The 14,251-nt window shown below is 46.9% G+C and overlaps 1 protein-coding gene across 1 annotated transcript; it reads right to left on the reverse strand.

Annotated features, from left to right (window-relative positions):
- Positions 1 to 1,013: 1,013 nt before the first annotated feature.
- On the reverse strand, positions 1,014 to 10,050 carry LOC149975489 (uncharacterized). Its single transcript, XM_090206646.1, has 3 exons — positions 10,019 to 10,050; positions 2,130 to 2,441; positions 1,014 to 1,460 (listed from the first exon to the last, which is right to left on the reverse strand). Exons 1-3 carry the CDS (start codon positions 10,048 to 10,050, stop codon positions 1,448 to 1,450), a joined length of 357 nt encoding a protein of 118 aa, XP_090062772.1. The 3' UTR covers positions 1,014 to 1,447.
- Positions 10,051 to 14,251: the final 4,201 nt, after the last annotated feature.

Consider the following 14,251-nt stretch of genomic DNA (forward strand, 5'->3'; position numbering starts at 1 on the left):
CCTAATTTCAACCTCTAATTCCACCAATCAGCCAGATCTTCCTTTTCCGTGGGAGCAAATTGGGAGGTAATCACTTCAGCACAGAGATCTCCTCAGTCTTAATTGTTGAGGGTGATTCAGTCTTTATCAGCAGTAAGACTGGGTCTACGTCCCAAATTGCACCCTATTCCCTAAATAGTGCAATACTTTGACTAGAGCCCTATGAGCTGGTCCAATGGGCCCTGGTCAAAATTATGGCACAATGTAGGGAATAGGGTGCCATTTGGGAAGCAGCCTGGGCCTCTCTGTTATCGTAGAGGGCTAATTTATCTCAAATGGGAAAGCTAAACTGGGTTGAAAATCTTAATGAATCATTTGGGCGAGATGAGTCATCATGTTGGTGACTCATAATCAGGACAATTTGCATAACTTTGCAATTTCATCATCCTGTAAAATGAGACAGCTAAATTGGTGAACAATAAATTAATTCATCTTGGCACATTGTATATGATCATTTACAATGTCTATTTCATGCACGGCATAATATAAAAACATGCATTTACAAACAAAGGTTAAAATGTATCGTCATCAACGTACAATATGACATGATATGGTCAGCGTTGTGATTTTTTACCATCACACAAGAGAAAATTTCTTTAATTTATTTTACCTTTATTTTACTAGGCAAGTCAGTTAAGAACAAATTCTTATTTTCAATGACGGCCTAGGAACAGTGGGTTAACCGCCTTGAAATGAGATCAATGGCGAGAAAGGATAATAATCCCGGTGCATATGAGTAACATGTTTAAGTGTCTCTCTTAGGCCTTCATCACTGGGAGACTGTGGCTGTGCCCCAAATGGCACCGTGTTCCCTATGTGGTGCACTACTTCTGACCAGGGTTCATAAGGCTATGGACACAGCCCATTAGGGTCCTGCTCAAAAGTGCGGTATATAGGGAATAGGGTGCCATTCGGGACACAACCCATGTGATGAATAAATATAGTTAGTCAACACAGAGCATACATTTTAATTTGTTCAACAGTGTCTTTATGATAACATAACTTAAATTTGACACAGCCGTTTAAATCATAAACACAACACACATTATACTTTACTTAAAAAAGCAACATTATGGGCAGCAGAAAGTCCACATCTAAAAAGGCGGATGGAAGGGACACGGCAGGCGGGCAAAAATGCTTTGATGTGGACTTCATTTCCTGTTCCCTACTTCCTGTTCCTCTGACCTTGTTTCTTAGGATCAACTTCCTGTCCAGTGTCAACTTCTTGTCCCGTTGTCTTCCGTTATCTCGGGAATAGGGTGCCTTTTGAGTCGAAACCCTAACTTCACCATCCCTGGCCTCTCACTGTTGTTCCAGAAAGGGAGGGGCCTGGTTTTAACCCTGCAAGAGTTTGGCTGGTATTCAATTAAAAGTCTCTTTCCAATCTGTACATTATGTCTACCGCCAGTCATTCTGGACGCCTGTGAATCAAAAATACATAATTTACATCCCCACACATGCATGAAGAAACACACATTTCTAAACATGTCTCTATACATACTGTACATACATTACACATATAGACCTTTACTGCTTCTAAAACATGTCAGCAGCTGAGAGGAGTGTTCTGATGATGGCCTGGTCCATAAACCACCCCTTCCAAATGGCAGCCTATTCCCTACATAGTGCACTACTTTTGACCTGGTCAAAAGAAGTGCACTAGAAAGGGAATAAAGTGCCATTTGGGACGCAACCCTTCCCCTACTGCTTTGATGTTTGTAGATCTCAAAGACCTGGATAGGTGTAAGCAGTATGGCTCACGCCCATTGGACGTCTAGTTGGAGCCGTATTATTTACACCAATCTGATTCCTTCAGATTTGCAGACACCAAATGAGGTAGGGGGGCGAGGATGTTTTCAGACATGGGGGCTGTAGAGAAGCAATGAGTGGGTCTGATTTAGGGTTGGAGTAATCAGTAATCTTTCCAAATTCCAAGGTTTTCCAAAAATCCTGGTTGGAAGATTTCAGGAATCAAGAAGAAATATGGTAGAAACTCGGGAATCTTCCAACTGGGATTTTCCCGGAAAATCTGGGGAATGTTACCAGAATTCTGCAATCCCAGTCTGAGTCCATCTAGCTATGGCACCTACACCGCTCCAATCATGCTGTTCTTCTGGCCTGGGTCTGGCTGCCTGCCGTCCCTGTAGCCGCCGCCGTAGCGCTCAGGGCTGGCGTCATGGTAACTGTCCCTGCCCACTGTCTCGTAGTGGGGGGCACGGGTGCCTGGTGAGGGGGGCACATCCTGGTGCTGGTCAGCCCGGTGGGGCGAGGATGGGTAGTACCTGGGGTCCACCTGGCTGGAGGAGCGGGGCTGGGCCTCTTTAGGGGGGTAGTAGTTGCCTCGGCCGGGGTAACCAGGTGCTGTCCTAGACTGGGTGGGGTAGTCATTCGGATCCACTCTCCTGCGACACACACGCACACACACACACAGAGGACAGAATCATATTAGAGAGTGTAGACATTTATTTTCCATTCCCCCCCAGTCAACTTGTGTGTGTGCATAAGCTTGTGTGTAAATGCACATATCTGATTGAGTGTGTGAGTGTGTGTGACCCGGGGGGGGGTAGCGCAGTAAGGAGGCTGTAGGCAGCTGGGTGTCTCTGATTCCCTCCCAGTGACTGTGGGGTGATTAGGGGACTAAGCTCCTGGGGTAAGGAGACACGCAGGGCGACTCACAGAGGCAGGATGGATCACCTTTCACAGCCACATCCACATTTTTCCCTGCTCACGCTCTGCCCTGCCTGGGCTAAGTTACACACACAGCCAACAACCAGAACCAAATCCCAAAACTAGGCCTTCTCCCAGGTCAGATAGAGGTGATAGAGGGGAAACTGCACTGGTAAATTCCCTGCACATTTTCATACATGTGTTTGTGATACCAACATGCTTTGCTTTGCTTTGCTTTACACACACACACACACACACACACACACACACACACACACACAAATAAGCATTACACACATGACCACATCCCACCCGCCAGCTCTACATCCTCTGAGGACAATAAATGTCGATCTATTCATCAATCCAGCCATCCCTCAATCTCTGGATGGAGAGACGGATAAAGGGATAGATTAATAGATGTGATGTTGTGAAAGGGTCATTTCGGGGGCATATTTGGCCTGTGTAAGCTGGTGGAAAGATGTTTAGGCTAGTGGGAAAATGGAGAAGGATGTGGAGGTGAAAGCCTGTTTGGAGGCCTTGAGCTGGGGTGAAGGCTCAGGTGCTCTCCCCTCCCTCAAAACCCCCGCTGGCCAGCTGCTAATCACTAGTGATGAAACATCTGGCTTTCATTTCTCTCTCCACTTCTTTCTCACTCTCCATCTCTCGCTCCCTTTCTCTCCCTGCTTATCCCTTCTCTGGGCCCTTAGTGAGATCATAGGGCCCCCGGTGCTGAATGATAAGGGACCACCTGTCCGTGTTTGGGTGGTCAAGTCTACATAAACCACATGCTGTTGATATCTGGCATGCCTAGCCCACTGCCCCACACACCACAGAGATCTCCCAAGGGAAGCACATACACAACATGTTATGGCGCACAGTCAACAGGTGCAGAGCTGTCACACTGAGCACGCCTGTGAGTGGACAGTGAGAGCTCTACTCTCACTAACTCTAGGCGAGATAGAGACAGAGAGAAGGGCGCAAAGAGGGCTTTCAAACTCCATGCATACATGTGAGTGTATAGGTGATTATGGGTGTATCTAAATGCATGTCAGTATAATGGATGTGTGTGTGTATGTATATGTACGTGTGTGTGTGCATGTTTGTGAGTGTATGCGAGTATGTGTAAGGGGTGTAATACACACTATATACACAAAAGTATGTGGACACCACTTCAAATGAGTGAATTCAGCTATTTCAGCCACACCTGTTGCTGACAGGTGTATACAATTCAGCACACAGCCATGCAATCTCCATAGACAAACACTGACAATAGAATGGCCTTACTGAAGAGCTCATGGTTTCCATGACCGAGCAGCCACACACAAGCCTAAGATCACCATGCGCAACGCCAAGCGTCGGCTGGAGTGGTGTAAAGCTCACTGCCATTTGACTCTGGAGCAGTAGAAACGCATTCTCTGGAGATGAATCATGCTTCACCATCTGGCAGTCCGATGCCAGGAGAACACTACCTGCCTGAATGCAACTGTAAAGTTTGGTGGAGGAGGAATAATGGTCTGAGGCTGTTTTTCCATGGTTCGGTCTAGGCCCCTTAGTTCCAGTGAAGGGAGATCTTAACGCTACAGCATACAATGACATTCTAGACGATTCTGTGCTTTGTGGCAACAGTGCACAAAGCAAGGTCCATACAAAAATGGTTTGTCGAGATCAGTGTGGAAGAACTTGACTGGCCTGCACAGAGCACTGACCTCAACCCCGTCAAAGACCTTTGGAATGAATAGGAACGCCGACTGGGAGCCAGGCCTAATCGCCCAACATCATGCTCTTGTGGCTGAAAGGAAGCAGCAATGTTCCAACATCTAGTGGAAAGCCTTCCCAGAAGAGTGGAGGCTATTATAGCAGCAAAGGGCGGACAAATTCTGATTTTGGAATGAGACGTTCGATGAGCAGGTGTCCACATACTTTTGGTCATGTAATACAACCTGACAGAGGGAAGTGTGATCCTATCCACATTGGCCAAGTGAACGCTACTAATAACATGTCATGTAATAAATCAGACTCACACCTCTCAACTGTCAACACTATGGCTGCATCCCAGATAGCACCCTATTCGCTATATTGCGCACTACTTTTGATCAGGGACCATAAGGCTCTGGTCAAAAGTAGTGCACCATGTAGGGTATAGGGTGCTACTTACATTTTGGGACAAGCTACACCATGCAAAGAGCCCTTGAGATGTGGCCTGAAAACGGGGAGATGGTGCATGTGGTGTGTGTTTATGTGGTCTGTGGCGTGTTGTGTGTGTGTTATGTGTATGCGTCTATGCGCTGTGCGTTTGTGTGTGCGCAATGACATTTGGGCATAGTTTCCACCTTACGACAAGGTTTAATTTGGCCCTGGTGAGTGAGGGGGGACTATTTGCACCTGCCCAAGGAAACGGAAGGAACATTAGGCTCTGTGGTTCTTACCTGACCCTCAATAAACTCCATTGGTGTGAGGGAACACAGCTGGTAGATAGCAGCCATGGAGGCCAACGAGGGGTTGCTTGGAGGGAATCTAACCCATTCTCTGGAGGGTCCATAGCACTTACTGACAATCTGCATACGTGTGTGTGTATACGTGCGAGTTTTCAGTTTGTGCTATGGACTGTCCAAAACAACGGACAGACAGAGGGACACACACACACACACACACACACACACACACAGTGCTAAAAACAGGCCAGACCAGGCTGATTTCACATTAAAGGGATACTTTCAGGATTTTAGCAATGCAGTCTTTAATCTACTTCCCCAGAACTAGACACCCATAGATTTTCATTCATTGCGCTAGTCGCAAAACTACCTCTGACTTCATTCATACTGGGCGCAGAGACATACAAATGGTATCCACGAGTTCATCTGACTCTGGAGAAGTAGTCATTGTCAAAATCCCAAAGTATCCCTTTAAAGGAAAACCATTAGGTTACAATGGAGAGAGGTTATTTGTGTTAATGAAACCAACCTAAATAAACATTGGGGAGAGGGCTTTCACACAGTCATGCATGCACACACCCACACACAAAATGTCTCTGTGTTCTCCCTCACTCTGTCTACTCTATAGTGAGTACAGTATGAATTACACTTTGCAGCACTGTATCCCACTGAGACCTTTACACAGGAGTAACACGCACTAAAATGAGACCAACAATTCTATCAGATATCCTGGTGGCGAATTACTAAGTGGCCATCTGTAAAGTCAAAATAAACATTCCAGATGTAACTACTGGTACTTCAACTGGTTCAGATCTAAAATACAGTGTCAGCCTTGAATAGATCTTTCCGTCTGTTTTGTGACTTCACTGGTCAGCGGTCAAAGACCTCACTCACTCAGTCTCTCTCAAAGTGTGTTTTTATCCTTTGTTTTATTTATAAATCCATGATTTAATTTTCCATAAATGCTTGTGCCTGCCTCGGTGTCTGTCGGAGAGGGAGAGACCGAAAGAGGGAGACAGTAGGAGTGCTGATCTAGAATCAGTTCACCCATGTCATTTCTTCCATTGTGATCATAAGGCACTCCTACTCTGAGACGCTTGACACATACAGCAAGGAGCGTCGTGAATGAGGAAGCCGGTACGGAAAGTCTGCGTTTGGGTCTGAGAAACCTAAAAGGACTTAGCATACCAATAAAAAGGTCAATGAATTGAAATGATCTGAATTGAAACGAAAAGTAAGGGATGAGATTAGTGAGAGACCAACGCTGATCAAACATTTACCCAGCATGCACCTGTTTAAGCAACATACAGTGCTGACGTGGCCATCTGTCGTAGAGCGAAGCCATGCTCACAAGGGAGAAAACGCACACCAACACACACAGCTCCAATCACGGATCATTAGGAGGAGAGAAGAGACCACAGATCAGCGTGTCGGAGATAGGTGCAGTGGAACATAACTACTGAGCTGAGACCAGGGAAGGTTAAACAGAGTGTATGTGTAGTCAGACTGGTCCTCATGTCTTCAAGAGTAGCGTAGCCTTGCACTTTGTCAAGACATTTACATTACAACAGTAGCTCTGGAGTTAAATGTGCCATTCAGACCCCACACACACACACGCACACACTTCTGCAGAACCCAATTGATGAGGGTAATATCAGTCCTCCATCTGAAGCACTGGCCACCGGCTGCACATTAATCACGCAATTATCAGCCCAGCGACCACTGTTCACGCACACAACCTCGGCTTAGCGGCCTAATCCAATCACCTATGGGGTCATGGGCCGTTCAGACTGGATAACCTGGGGCTGAGCCGTGGAGCCCATGACCCAGTGCTTCAGAACAGTAATGACCTTAATGTGCTCCATATGGGGTAGAATGAGTGTGTGTTTTACCCCTCCCTCCCTTCCTCTGCCTCCCCCCGAGCACTAACACCCCAGTCTAGGGAAAAGCTGATCCCCACCACAGGAGCCGGGGTTGGGATGGGGAGAATAGAGGGGTACCACCATTCCCCCCTAAGGCACTGGACTTTCCAGACGTGCAGCCCCAGCCGCATCCCCAGCAAGTGCAGGCTCCTTCCTCACAAAAGACAGGCCAAATGTATGCTAATGGAACACAGCCGCACAGCAGAGACACACTCATTTGTGAGGAAATGACTCTCAATGAGCTGGGCCCGGGGGGGGGGGGGATCTCGCACAAAGTTCAGCTTGGTTTGAAAAACACATTTATTTCACTTCCCTCTCGATTCCTCTCTCCATATCGCTCTCCCTCCTTCTGTATTATTTCCCCTCCAAAACCCAGAAATTATACCCCCCCCCCCTCCCAATCTCTCGCTCTTTGTTTTGTCAAATTCCTGGAATAAATTTAGGTCCCCCGTCTTGGTATTGACGCTTCGGGGAGATGTAGTGTTTCTGGGGTACAGGGCTCGTTTCATCCTCGAGTGAACATCTAAAACAAGAGAGCAAACATATAAGATTTGGAATGACTCATTCGGAGGCAGCGCGCGGCACTTTCCTCCCTCTTTGTTCTGGTGCTGAAGACGTGCTGCTCCCCACCAGCGGTTGAATGCTCTGTCACTCTGTGTACCGTCGTCTCACACAGAGACTTGAACAAAGGCTTGTGGGGTTGACACCTCTAACTAAAATCCGAAGAGAGGGCTAAGCGACAGCTCGGACATTTCTCGCGACAGTTCATTTAACCGCCTGCGATCCGACCCCGGTCGAGTGTGAGTAACCATAAGTTACCTCGTCTGAGACATGTGTTAGCATAAGCTTAGCATTAGCTCAGGAAGGGCCTACATGCAGAAAGCCTTAGGCTTTAGCTTACAGTCCAGACCTAGTCAGGAACACTGCTCCTTTCAGTGGATGCTCTGTTCAGTTTTAGTACATCTCAGTCAGCGTGGCTCCACTCCCTTCTCCTTGGTGCCCCTCATGTCAGCCGGAGCAATAACCCGTGAAATGATAGCTCTCTCCGCACCACTCCACTGTGTGCTCTGGTTGTCTCCCAGGCCCACCACACTCCTGGTTAGCGCTGGGGGACTTTAACACAGCAGAGTGTGTGTGTGTGTGTGGGGGGGGGGGGAGTGTGTGAGTGAGTATGTGTACGGCAGGTACTAAGTCTACATGTGTGCACGTGTGTAAGTGCCATCTGACATGAGGATGTTGAGTCAGATGGAGAGAGAAACGTAGTAAGTGTTATATAATATAATGTATGTCATTTAGCAGACCCTTGATTCAAAGCGACTGACAGTAGAGCATGCATACATTTCCGTATGGGTGGTCCCAGTCGGAATCGAACCTGCGACTTTGGCATTGGGCCGTGCTCCGCTAACAGAGCTGCACAGAACCGCATCATGCTCATGCATAATCTAGGTGGACCTTTGTGGCGCAGAGAAAGGATCCATCCCCCGTCTATTCTTCGTCTCCCAGGAGCTGATCAGGGCTACTCCCGGGATGAGGAGGCTTTCCCAAGGCAAACACTCCAGATTTAATTATAAGCTCTAAAGAGGATTACTCTCTCTGCTGTCGTGTGTGTGTGTGTGTGTGTGTGTATTGTATTGATGGTGGCCTAAAACAGATAAGAAGACAGACAGACACACAGACAGACGTGCATGCACACACACGCCAAGGTTGGGCTCAATTCAAATTGAAGGCAGTCAATTCAGGAAGTGATTTGAAATACAAATTCAGAAATGTAAAAAACGTTTCAAATAAACAGCAATTTATTGAGAAGTCACTGAAAATAACAAATGCCTTCTTTACGATTATTGAATTGTAATTCAAATGTACTTCCTGAAATGAACCTACCTGGAGTGGGCTGCGTACTGTCGCTCCTCGTCCTCATAGCAGGGTCCCGGGCGGGTATCAGGTAATGGTTAATATCATTACTACACATCTGTCTGCCTGTCTGTCTGTCTCTCTCTCTCCACCCCCCACCATCACTAGCTAAGCCGGCTTAATGTTAAGGTTCATATTAGGGTTAGCGTTAGCTATAAGGGTAAGGGTTAATAATGGTTAGACGTAGCTGTAGCCTACAGTCACGTGAGAGAGGACAAATAATGTTATTATAAATACATGCCCGTCTACCCCCACCGTCTCAGAATGGCTTAGTGGTAGGGAAGGGCTTTACAGTGCGACCATTTTACTCGTATATGCGCCTAAATATTTTGCTGTGCGACCAGGAATTTTTTTGTTAGAAAATGTCAAATATTTTCCATTGTGATCCTAGTTTTGTGACACTATAAGTATTCATATATAACACACACACACACACACACACACACACACACACACACAGTTTTTGGACAGTGGGTTGAACATTGCACTCCAAAACACCTTGATAACTGGCTGATTCCCTGATGCCTTGCACACGTTGAAGGCTTCCAGGACCAGAGGCAGTCATGCAACTCCACAACATTATTGAACCTCTAATGTTTGATTGTCGGGAGAGTGTTCTTTTCTTTGAATGCTTTTTTGGTTGTTGGTAGCTCTGGGGTGCCAATAATTGTAATTCAAATCGTAAACAAAAATGTAACTGGTTCTGCAATGTTGAAAATCCAATAAGGTGTGGAGACCAAACCTTTTTTCAACTTATTTTAGAATAAATGGGGAATTATTTAACAAAAGTGCAAGGGTGCCAATATACTGTATTTGGCTGCAACTGTAACTAGCTACGACAAGGCTTTCCTAACCATACCACCATACCCATAACTCTCATCTGAAAATGAATGTAGAAAAGGAAATGGGGATGCCTGGTCAGTTGTACAACTGAATGCATTCAACTGAAATGTGTCTTCCACATTTAACCCAACCCCTCTGAATCAGAGAGGTGGCGGTAACAGAGGGTTAACTGCCTTGTTCAGGGGCAGAACGACAGATTTTTACCTCGTCAGCTCGGGGATCCCATCCAGCAACATTCCGGTTACTGGCCCAACGCTCTAACCACTAGGCTACCCGCCAACCCTCCATGACTCGAGCTAGACAGAAACCATGAGCATAAACCACATTATGCCGAGGGGTAGGCCATTTGGGTATTGAGTATTGAGCCGCTCAATCTTTGTGTGAAGGTTAAAGGCATTATGCAAAGAGGTGCGGGGTAATGGCTGTCGTCGCTGTGTGCCATTTGTCTCGTCGGCCATGTTCCAAATGGCACCTTATTCCTTACATAGTGCACTACTTTTGAACAGTGCCCTACGAGCTGGTACTATGGGCCCAGGTCAAAAGTAATGCACTATAGGGAATAAGGTGCTATTTGGGACGAAGCCAGGGAGAGCGGGAAGCCGGGGGTCAGGGTTCAGGTTAGAGCCGCTCGGTTGCATGTTAAGTTTGGTCATATGTGTCTCTGGGGAAGAGGGAGAGATGGAAGAGAGAGGGAGAGAAAGGATGAGAGGAAGAGAGAGAGAGTGAAAGGGGGGATAGGAGGGGAGAGAGAAGCAAATAAAGAGAAGAGCAAAAGAGTGGGAGAGAAAGTGGGGGAGAGAAAGCGGGGGAGAGACAGGGAGACAAAGAGAGCGACAGACAGAGAGAAGGAAAGAGGGAGAGACAGGGGAGGGAGAGACAGGGGAGGGAGAGACAGAGAGGAGGAAAGAGGGAGAGACAGGGGAGGGAGAGAAAGGGGAGGGAGAGACAGGGAGACAAAGAGAGCGACAGACAGAGAGAAGGAAAGACGGAGAGAAAGAAAGACAACGAGAGAATGTCAGCATAGAGAGCCAAAATTCACTCCAAACATTTGGAGTTGGATGGGTGAATTTGATCATCGGCCAGTGGACTACTAGTGGACTATCAAACAAGAATATAAAATGATGTACTTTATCATTTTGTTCATGTTGTAGCTATCGAGCAGGTTACTGTCAGTCTATGAATAGTGACCAGAAAAGAGTGTCTGCCGAAAGGCCTCCACTCCTCTAGGGTGGTGGTGGTTAACACTTCCTGGAGTCTGACCCCTCAACCTCCATCCCAAGCATAACTTCTTACCATGGCAACGGGGTAGAGTATACATCTTTTGGACACAAAACAGAGAAGATCATATTAAATTCTGTTTCCTATTAAACTCACGCACATTTTGGTTATGAGCCTGGTGATGTCGTGTAAGTGTATGTGTGTGTGTGTCTGTGTGTGTGTGTTGCTGTGGATCGCAGAGGCAGTGTTAATGTGTTCTACAGGCAGGGTAGCTTACAGAGGACCAGCCTTTCTCTGGACACACTAAGCAGCTGAGGCCAGGCCACATGCAGCCCATGGGGCATTGTGAGAGGTTGGGGTTTCCCTCCTGCACTGAGAAAGTTAAGTGCGCCATGTGGCAACCCACTCTTCCCACCATGGACGACCCTTACGTCGTATGAAATGAAAACTACAGACTGCCGGACTACTTTCCCTCACAGTAAAAGACAAACGTCACAGCCAAATGGAGAACCACACAGTAAGAACACGGGCTTTTGAGTAAAGGACGAGTTGATTTTCAAGCTCGAATATCACCCTCTCTCGCTCGTTTTCCCCAGAAAACTAAGCGTCTGGAGTGCCACTAAGTGTGCCGCAAAAACACACCAATCAAGTAGTTAAAGCCAGCTGTCGCATTCATCAAAAATACTGTGCATATACAGGAAATGAGTTTCCTGGAGCACTTCACTCCCCTAAGCAATTTACAGTCACGTGTGTACAATAAGCCTCAAGCGAGGGCCTGAATGTCTTGACATAAAATACGAGGAATGCTTTCATGGTAAAACGGAGGTACGAGAGGAAAAAATAATAATATTCTGAGCCCCTCTTTTTGAACAGAGTAATTGCTTGTGTTCTCTCTGCCATCCATCCATCTCTGATGCTAATTAGCCGCATCTCTCAGTGAGGAATCGCAGCCTGGCACTCCCCCCCCCCCCCCCTGGCAGCGGACGTGTCCGCCTGCAGTCGGCTGGCATGATGCAGTGGCGGGCGAGATCCATCCAATATCTGCACTTCCTCGTAATTTTCCGTAATGAGATTCCATTGATTTCCGCTCGGGAAACAAACTGGCACTGAGGGAACAGTTTTAGCCGTGGCAGGAGGGTGGGGGCTTTCAGGGGGACTGAAGTCTCAAACTGTGTTACTTTGTTCAAACTGTGTCTCACAAAACTCACACTGTGTCTCGCTACTAACTCAAACTGTGCTCATGGTGCTCTTGGTGTTTCGTAAAACAAACAAACTGTACTCAGTCAGTCTCTAAATCTCACTCTGCGGATCTCTCCCTTATGTCTGGCCCTACATTACGTGTGGTATTGGTCTGTTTGACGCTTCACTGCTACAGTCATGCAGCCCTGTGCCCCCCCCCCCCCCCCCCCCAATGTCCCCTAAACACTCCCAGAGCTCGTTAGCAGCAGATGGTAAGACTGGCTCATTTGGGGCCTAGTCATGCCTCCCCTTACAGCCATGTAAGGTTACTTCCAAACCGAGTGGAGTGGAGAGCTAGCTTGATCAGTGCAAGTACATGGTACAATCTGCCTGTTTTGTATTAACTTGTTTTGGGAAATTGGGGTGGGATGGTGGGTAAAGGGGTAGGGTGAGGTTCAGGCATTTACATATAAACATATTTGTAGCCCTTGGGGTGTGCGCTGTCCAATTGGCCTCTGATTGACTTGTAACTTTTCAACGACACGGTTGGCCAAAGAAGCCCTCCCCCCTGGAGAGCTATGTAGGTGCATGGTTTTAGTTCAATCCTGTTGTATCACACTGGTTTGGATACCAGTCATCAAGGTCCCGGTGAACAACTGATTAGGAGAATCAGGTGTGCTAGATTAGGGTTGGAGCAAAAGCCTGCAGGAGGGAGATCTCCAGGAGGAAGTATTGGCACAACTGTGGGTTTGAGTGGTGTTCTCCACATGCTCAGGGTTACAACTGAGTTGGTAGGGGTGTGAGGAAAATCCACAAACGGTCTGGCCAATGATTTTGGTGGAGGTGATGAGGAATTGGGGTATTTCCCCCTGCCTGGCTCCAGGTGAGCTGCAGTATCGGATCTCCCATCTATTTAAAATGTTACGGTGCGTTTTGCTCACAGCGCGTGTGTTTGTGAGAGGAAAATGTCCCACATAGTACTGGAAGCACTCTGTGTGTCTAGACTATGAGCATTACAGTATTCTGTCAAGTCATGGCAGCATGCACACCCAGGGAGCCTGCCAACATCAAAGATGGGAAATTATGACCTCAACACACACACACACACAGCGAAGGCGAGAGTGTGGGGAATCGGGATTGTGTTCGATTGCAGTTTAAACTGCAAACAGATCACACACACTCTCCTGTTGGTCAAAGACAAGCTTTCGAGCCTCGGTGATAAAGGGGCCCAAATCAGTCCCGGTAGCCTTCGTCGGAGAGATAACCTAGTCTGGACTGTGCTCACGGATTTCACAATGAACTGACATAAAACAAAGAGAAGAAGTGAAGCGCTTTGTGTCAGGGGTGAGGGGTCAGGGGATGAGGAGGCGGCGCGGGGGAACGAGGACGGAGAGGAGAGGGGTTCCGTGTTCGGAATGACTCATTATGACTTTGAAAAGCGTGGAGGAAAACTCTGGAGAGAACTGATGCGACACCTTAAAAATGTGTGTGTGTATTGCACATTACATGTAAGGTGTTTGCAAACACATTCATCAAAGAAACAGAGCGGACAGGAGAAAAGGCAATATCAAAAGCCATTCCAAAGACAACGGGGAGGTAAGCTAGCTAAGCCACCAACGAAACTTAGAAACAAAACAGAATAAAGAAGCTGATGACACATTGAGGGTTGAAGATGACTCTAGTCTCTAGATGCTGATCTAAGGTCAATTTGTCATTATACCCTCTTATGGTTATATTTTAATTTCACCTTTATTTAACCAGGTAGGCCAGTTGAGAACAAGTTCTCATTTACAACTGTGACCTGGCCAAGATAAAGCAAAGCAGTGTGACAAAAACAACAGAGTTAAACAAACAAATGTACAGTCAATAACACAATAGAAAAATCTATGTACAGTGTGTGCAAATGTAGAAGATGATGGTGAAATAATTACAATTTAGCATTAACACTGGAGTGAGAGATGTGCAGATGACGATGTGCAAGCAGAGATACTGGGGTTCAAAAGAGCAAGAAGATAAATAACAATATGGGGATGAGGTAGT

This window comes from Oncorhynchus mykiss, chromosome 18 (genome assembly GCF_057628025.1).
Source record: "Oncorhynchus mykiss isolate SJ-2025 chromosome 18, ASM5762802v1, whole genome shotgun sequence".
Lineage (NCBI taxonomy): Eukaryota > Metazoa > Chordata > Actinopteri > Salmoniformes > Salmonidae > Oncorhynchus > Oncorhynchus mykiss.

Coding starts and splice junctions, on each gene's coding strand:
- LOC149975489 (XM_090206646.1), bottom strand. CDS start 10,050: ATGTTGCTGGATGGGATCCCCGAGCTGACGAG. Junction 2,442..10,018: donor GGGATCCCCGAGCTGACGAG/GTAAAAATCTGT, acceptor TGTGTGTCGCAG/GAGAGTGGATCCGAATGACT.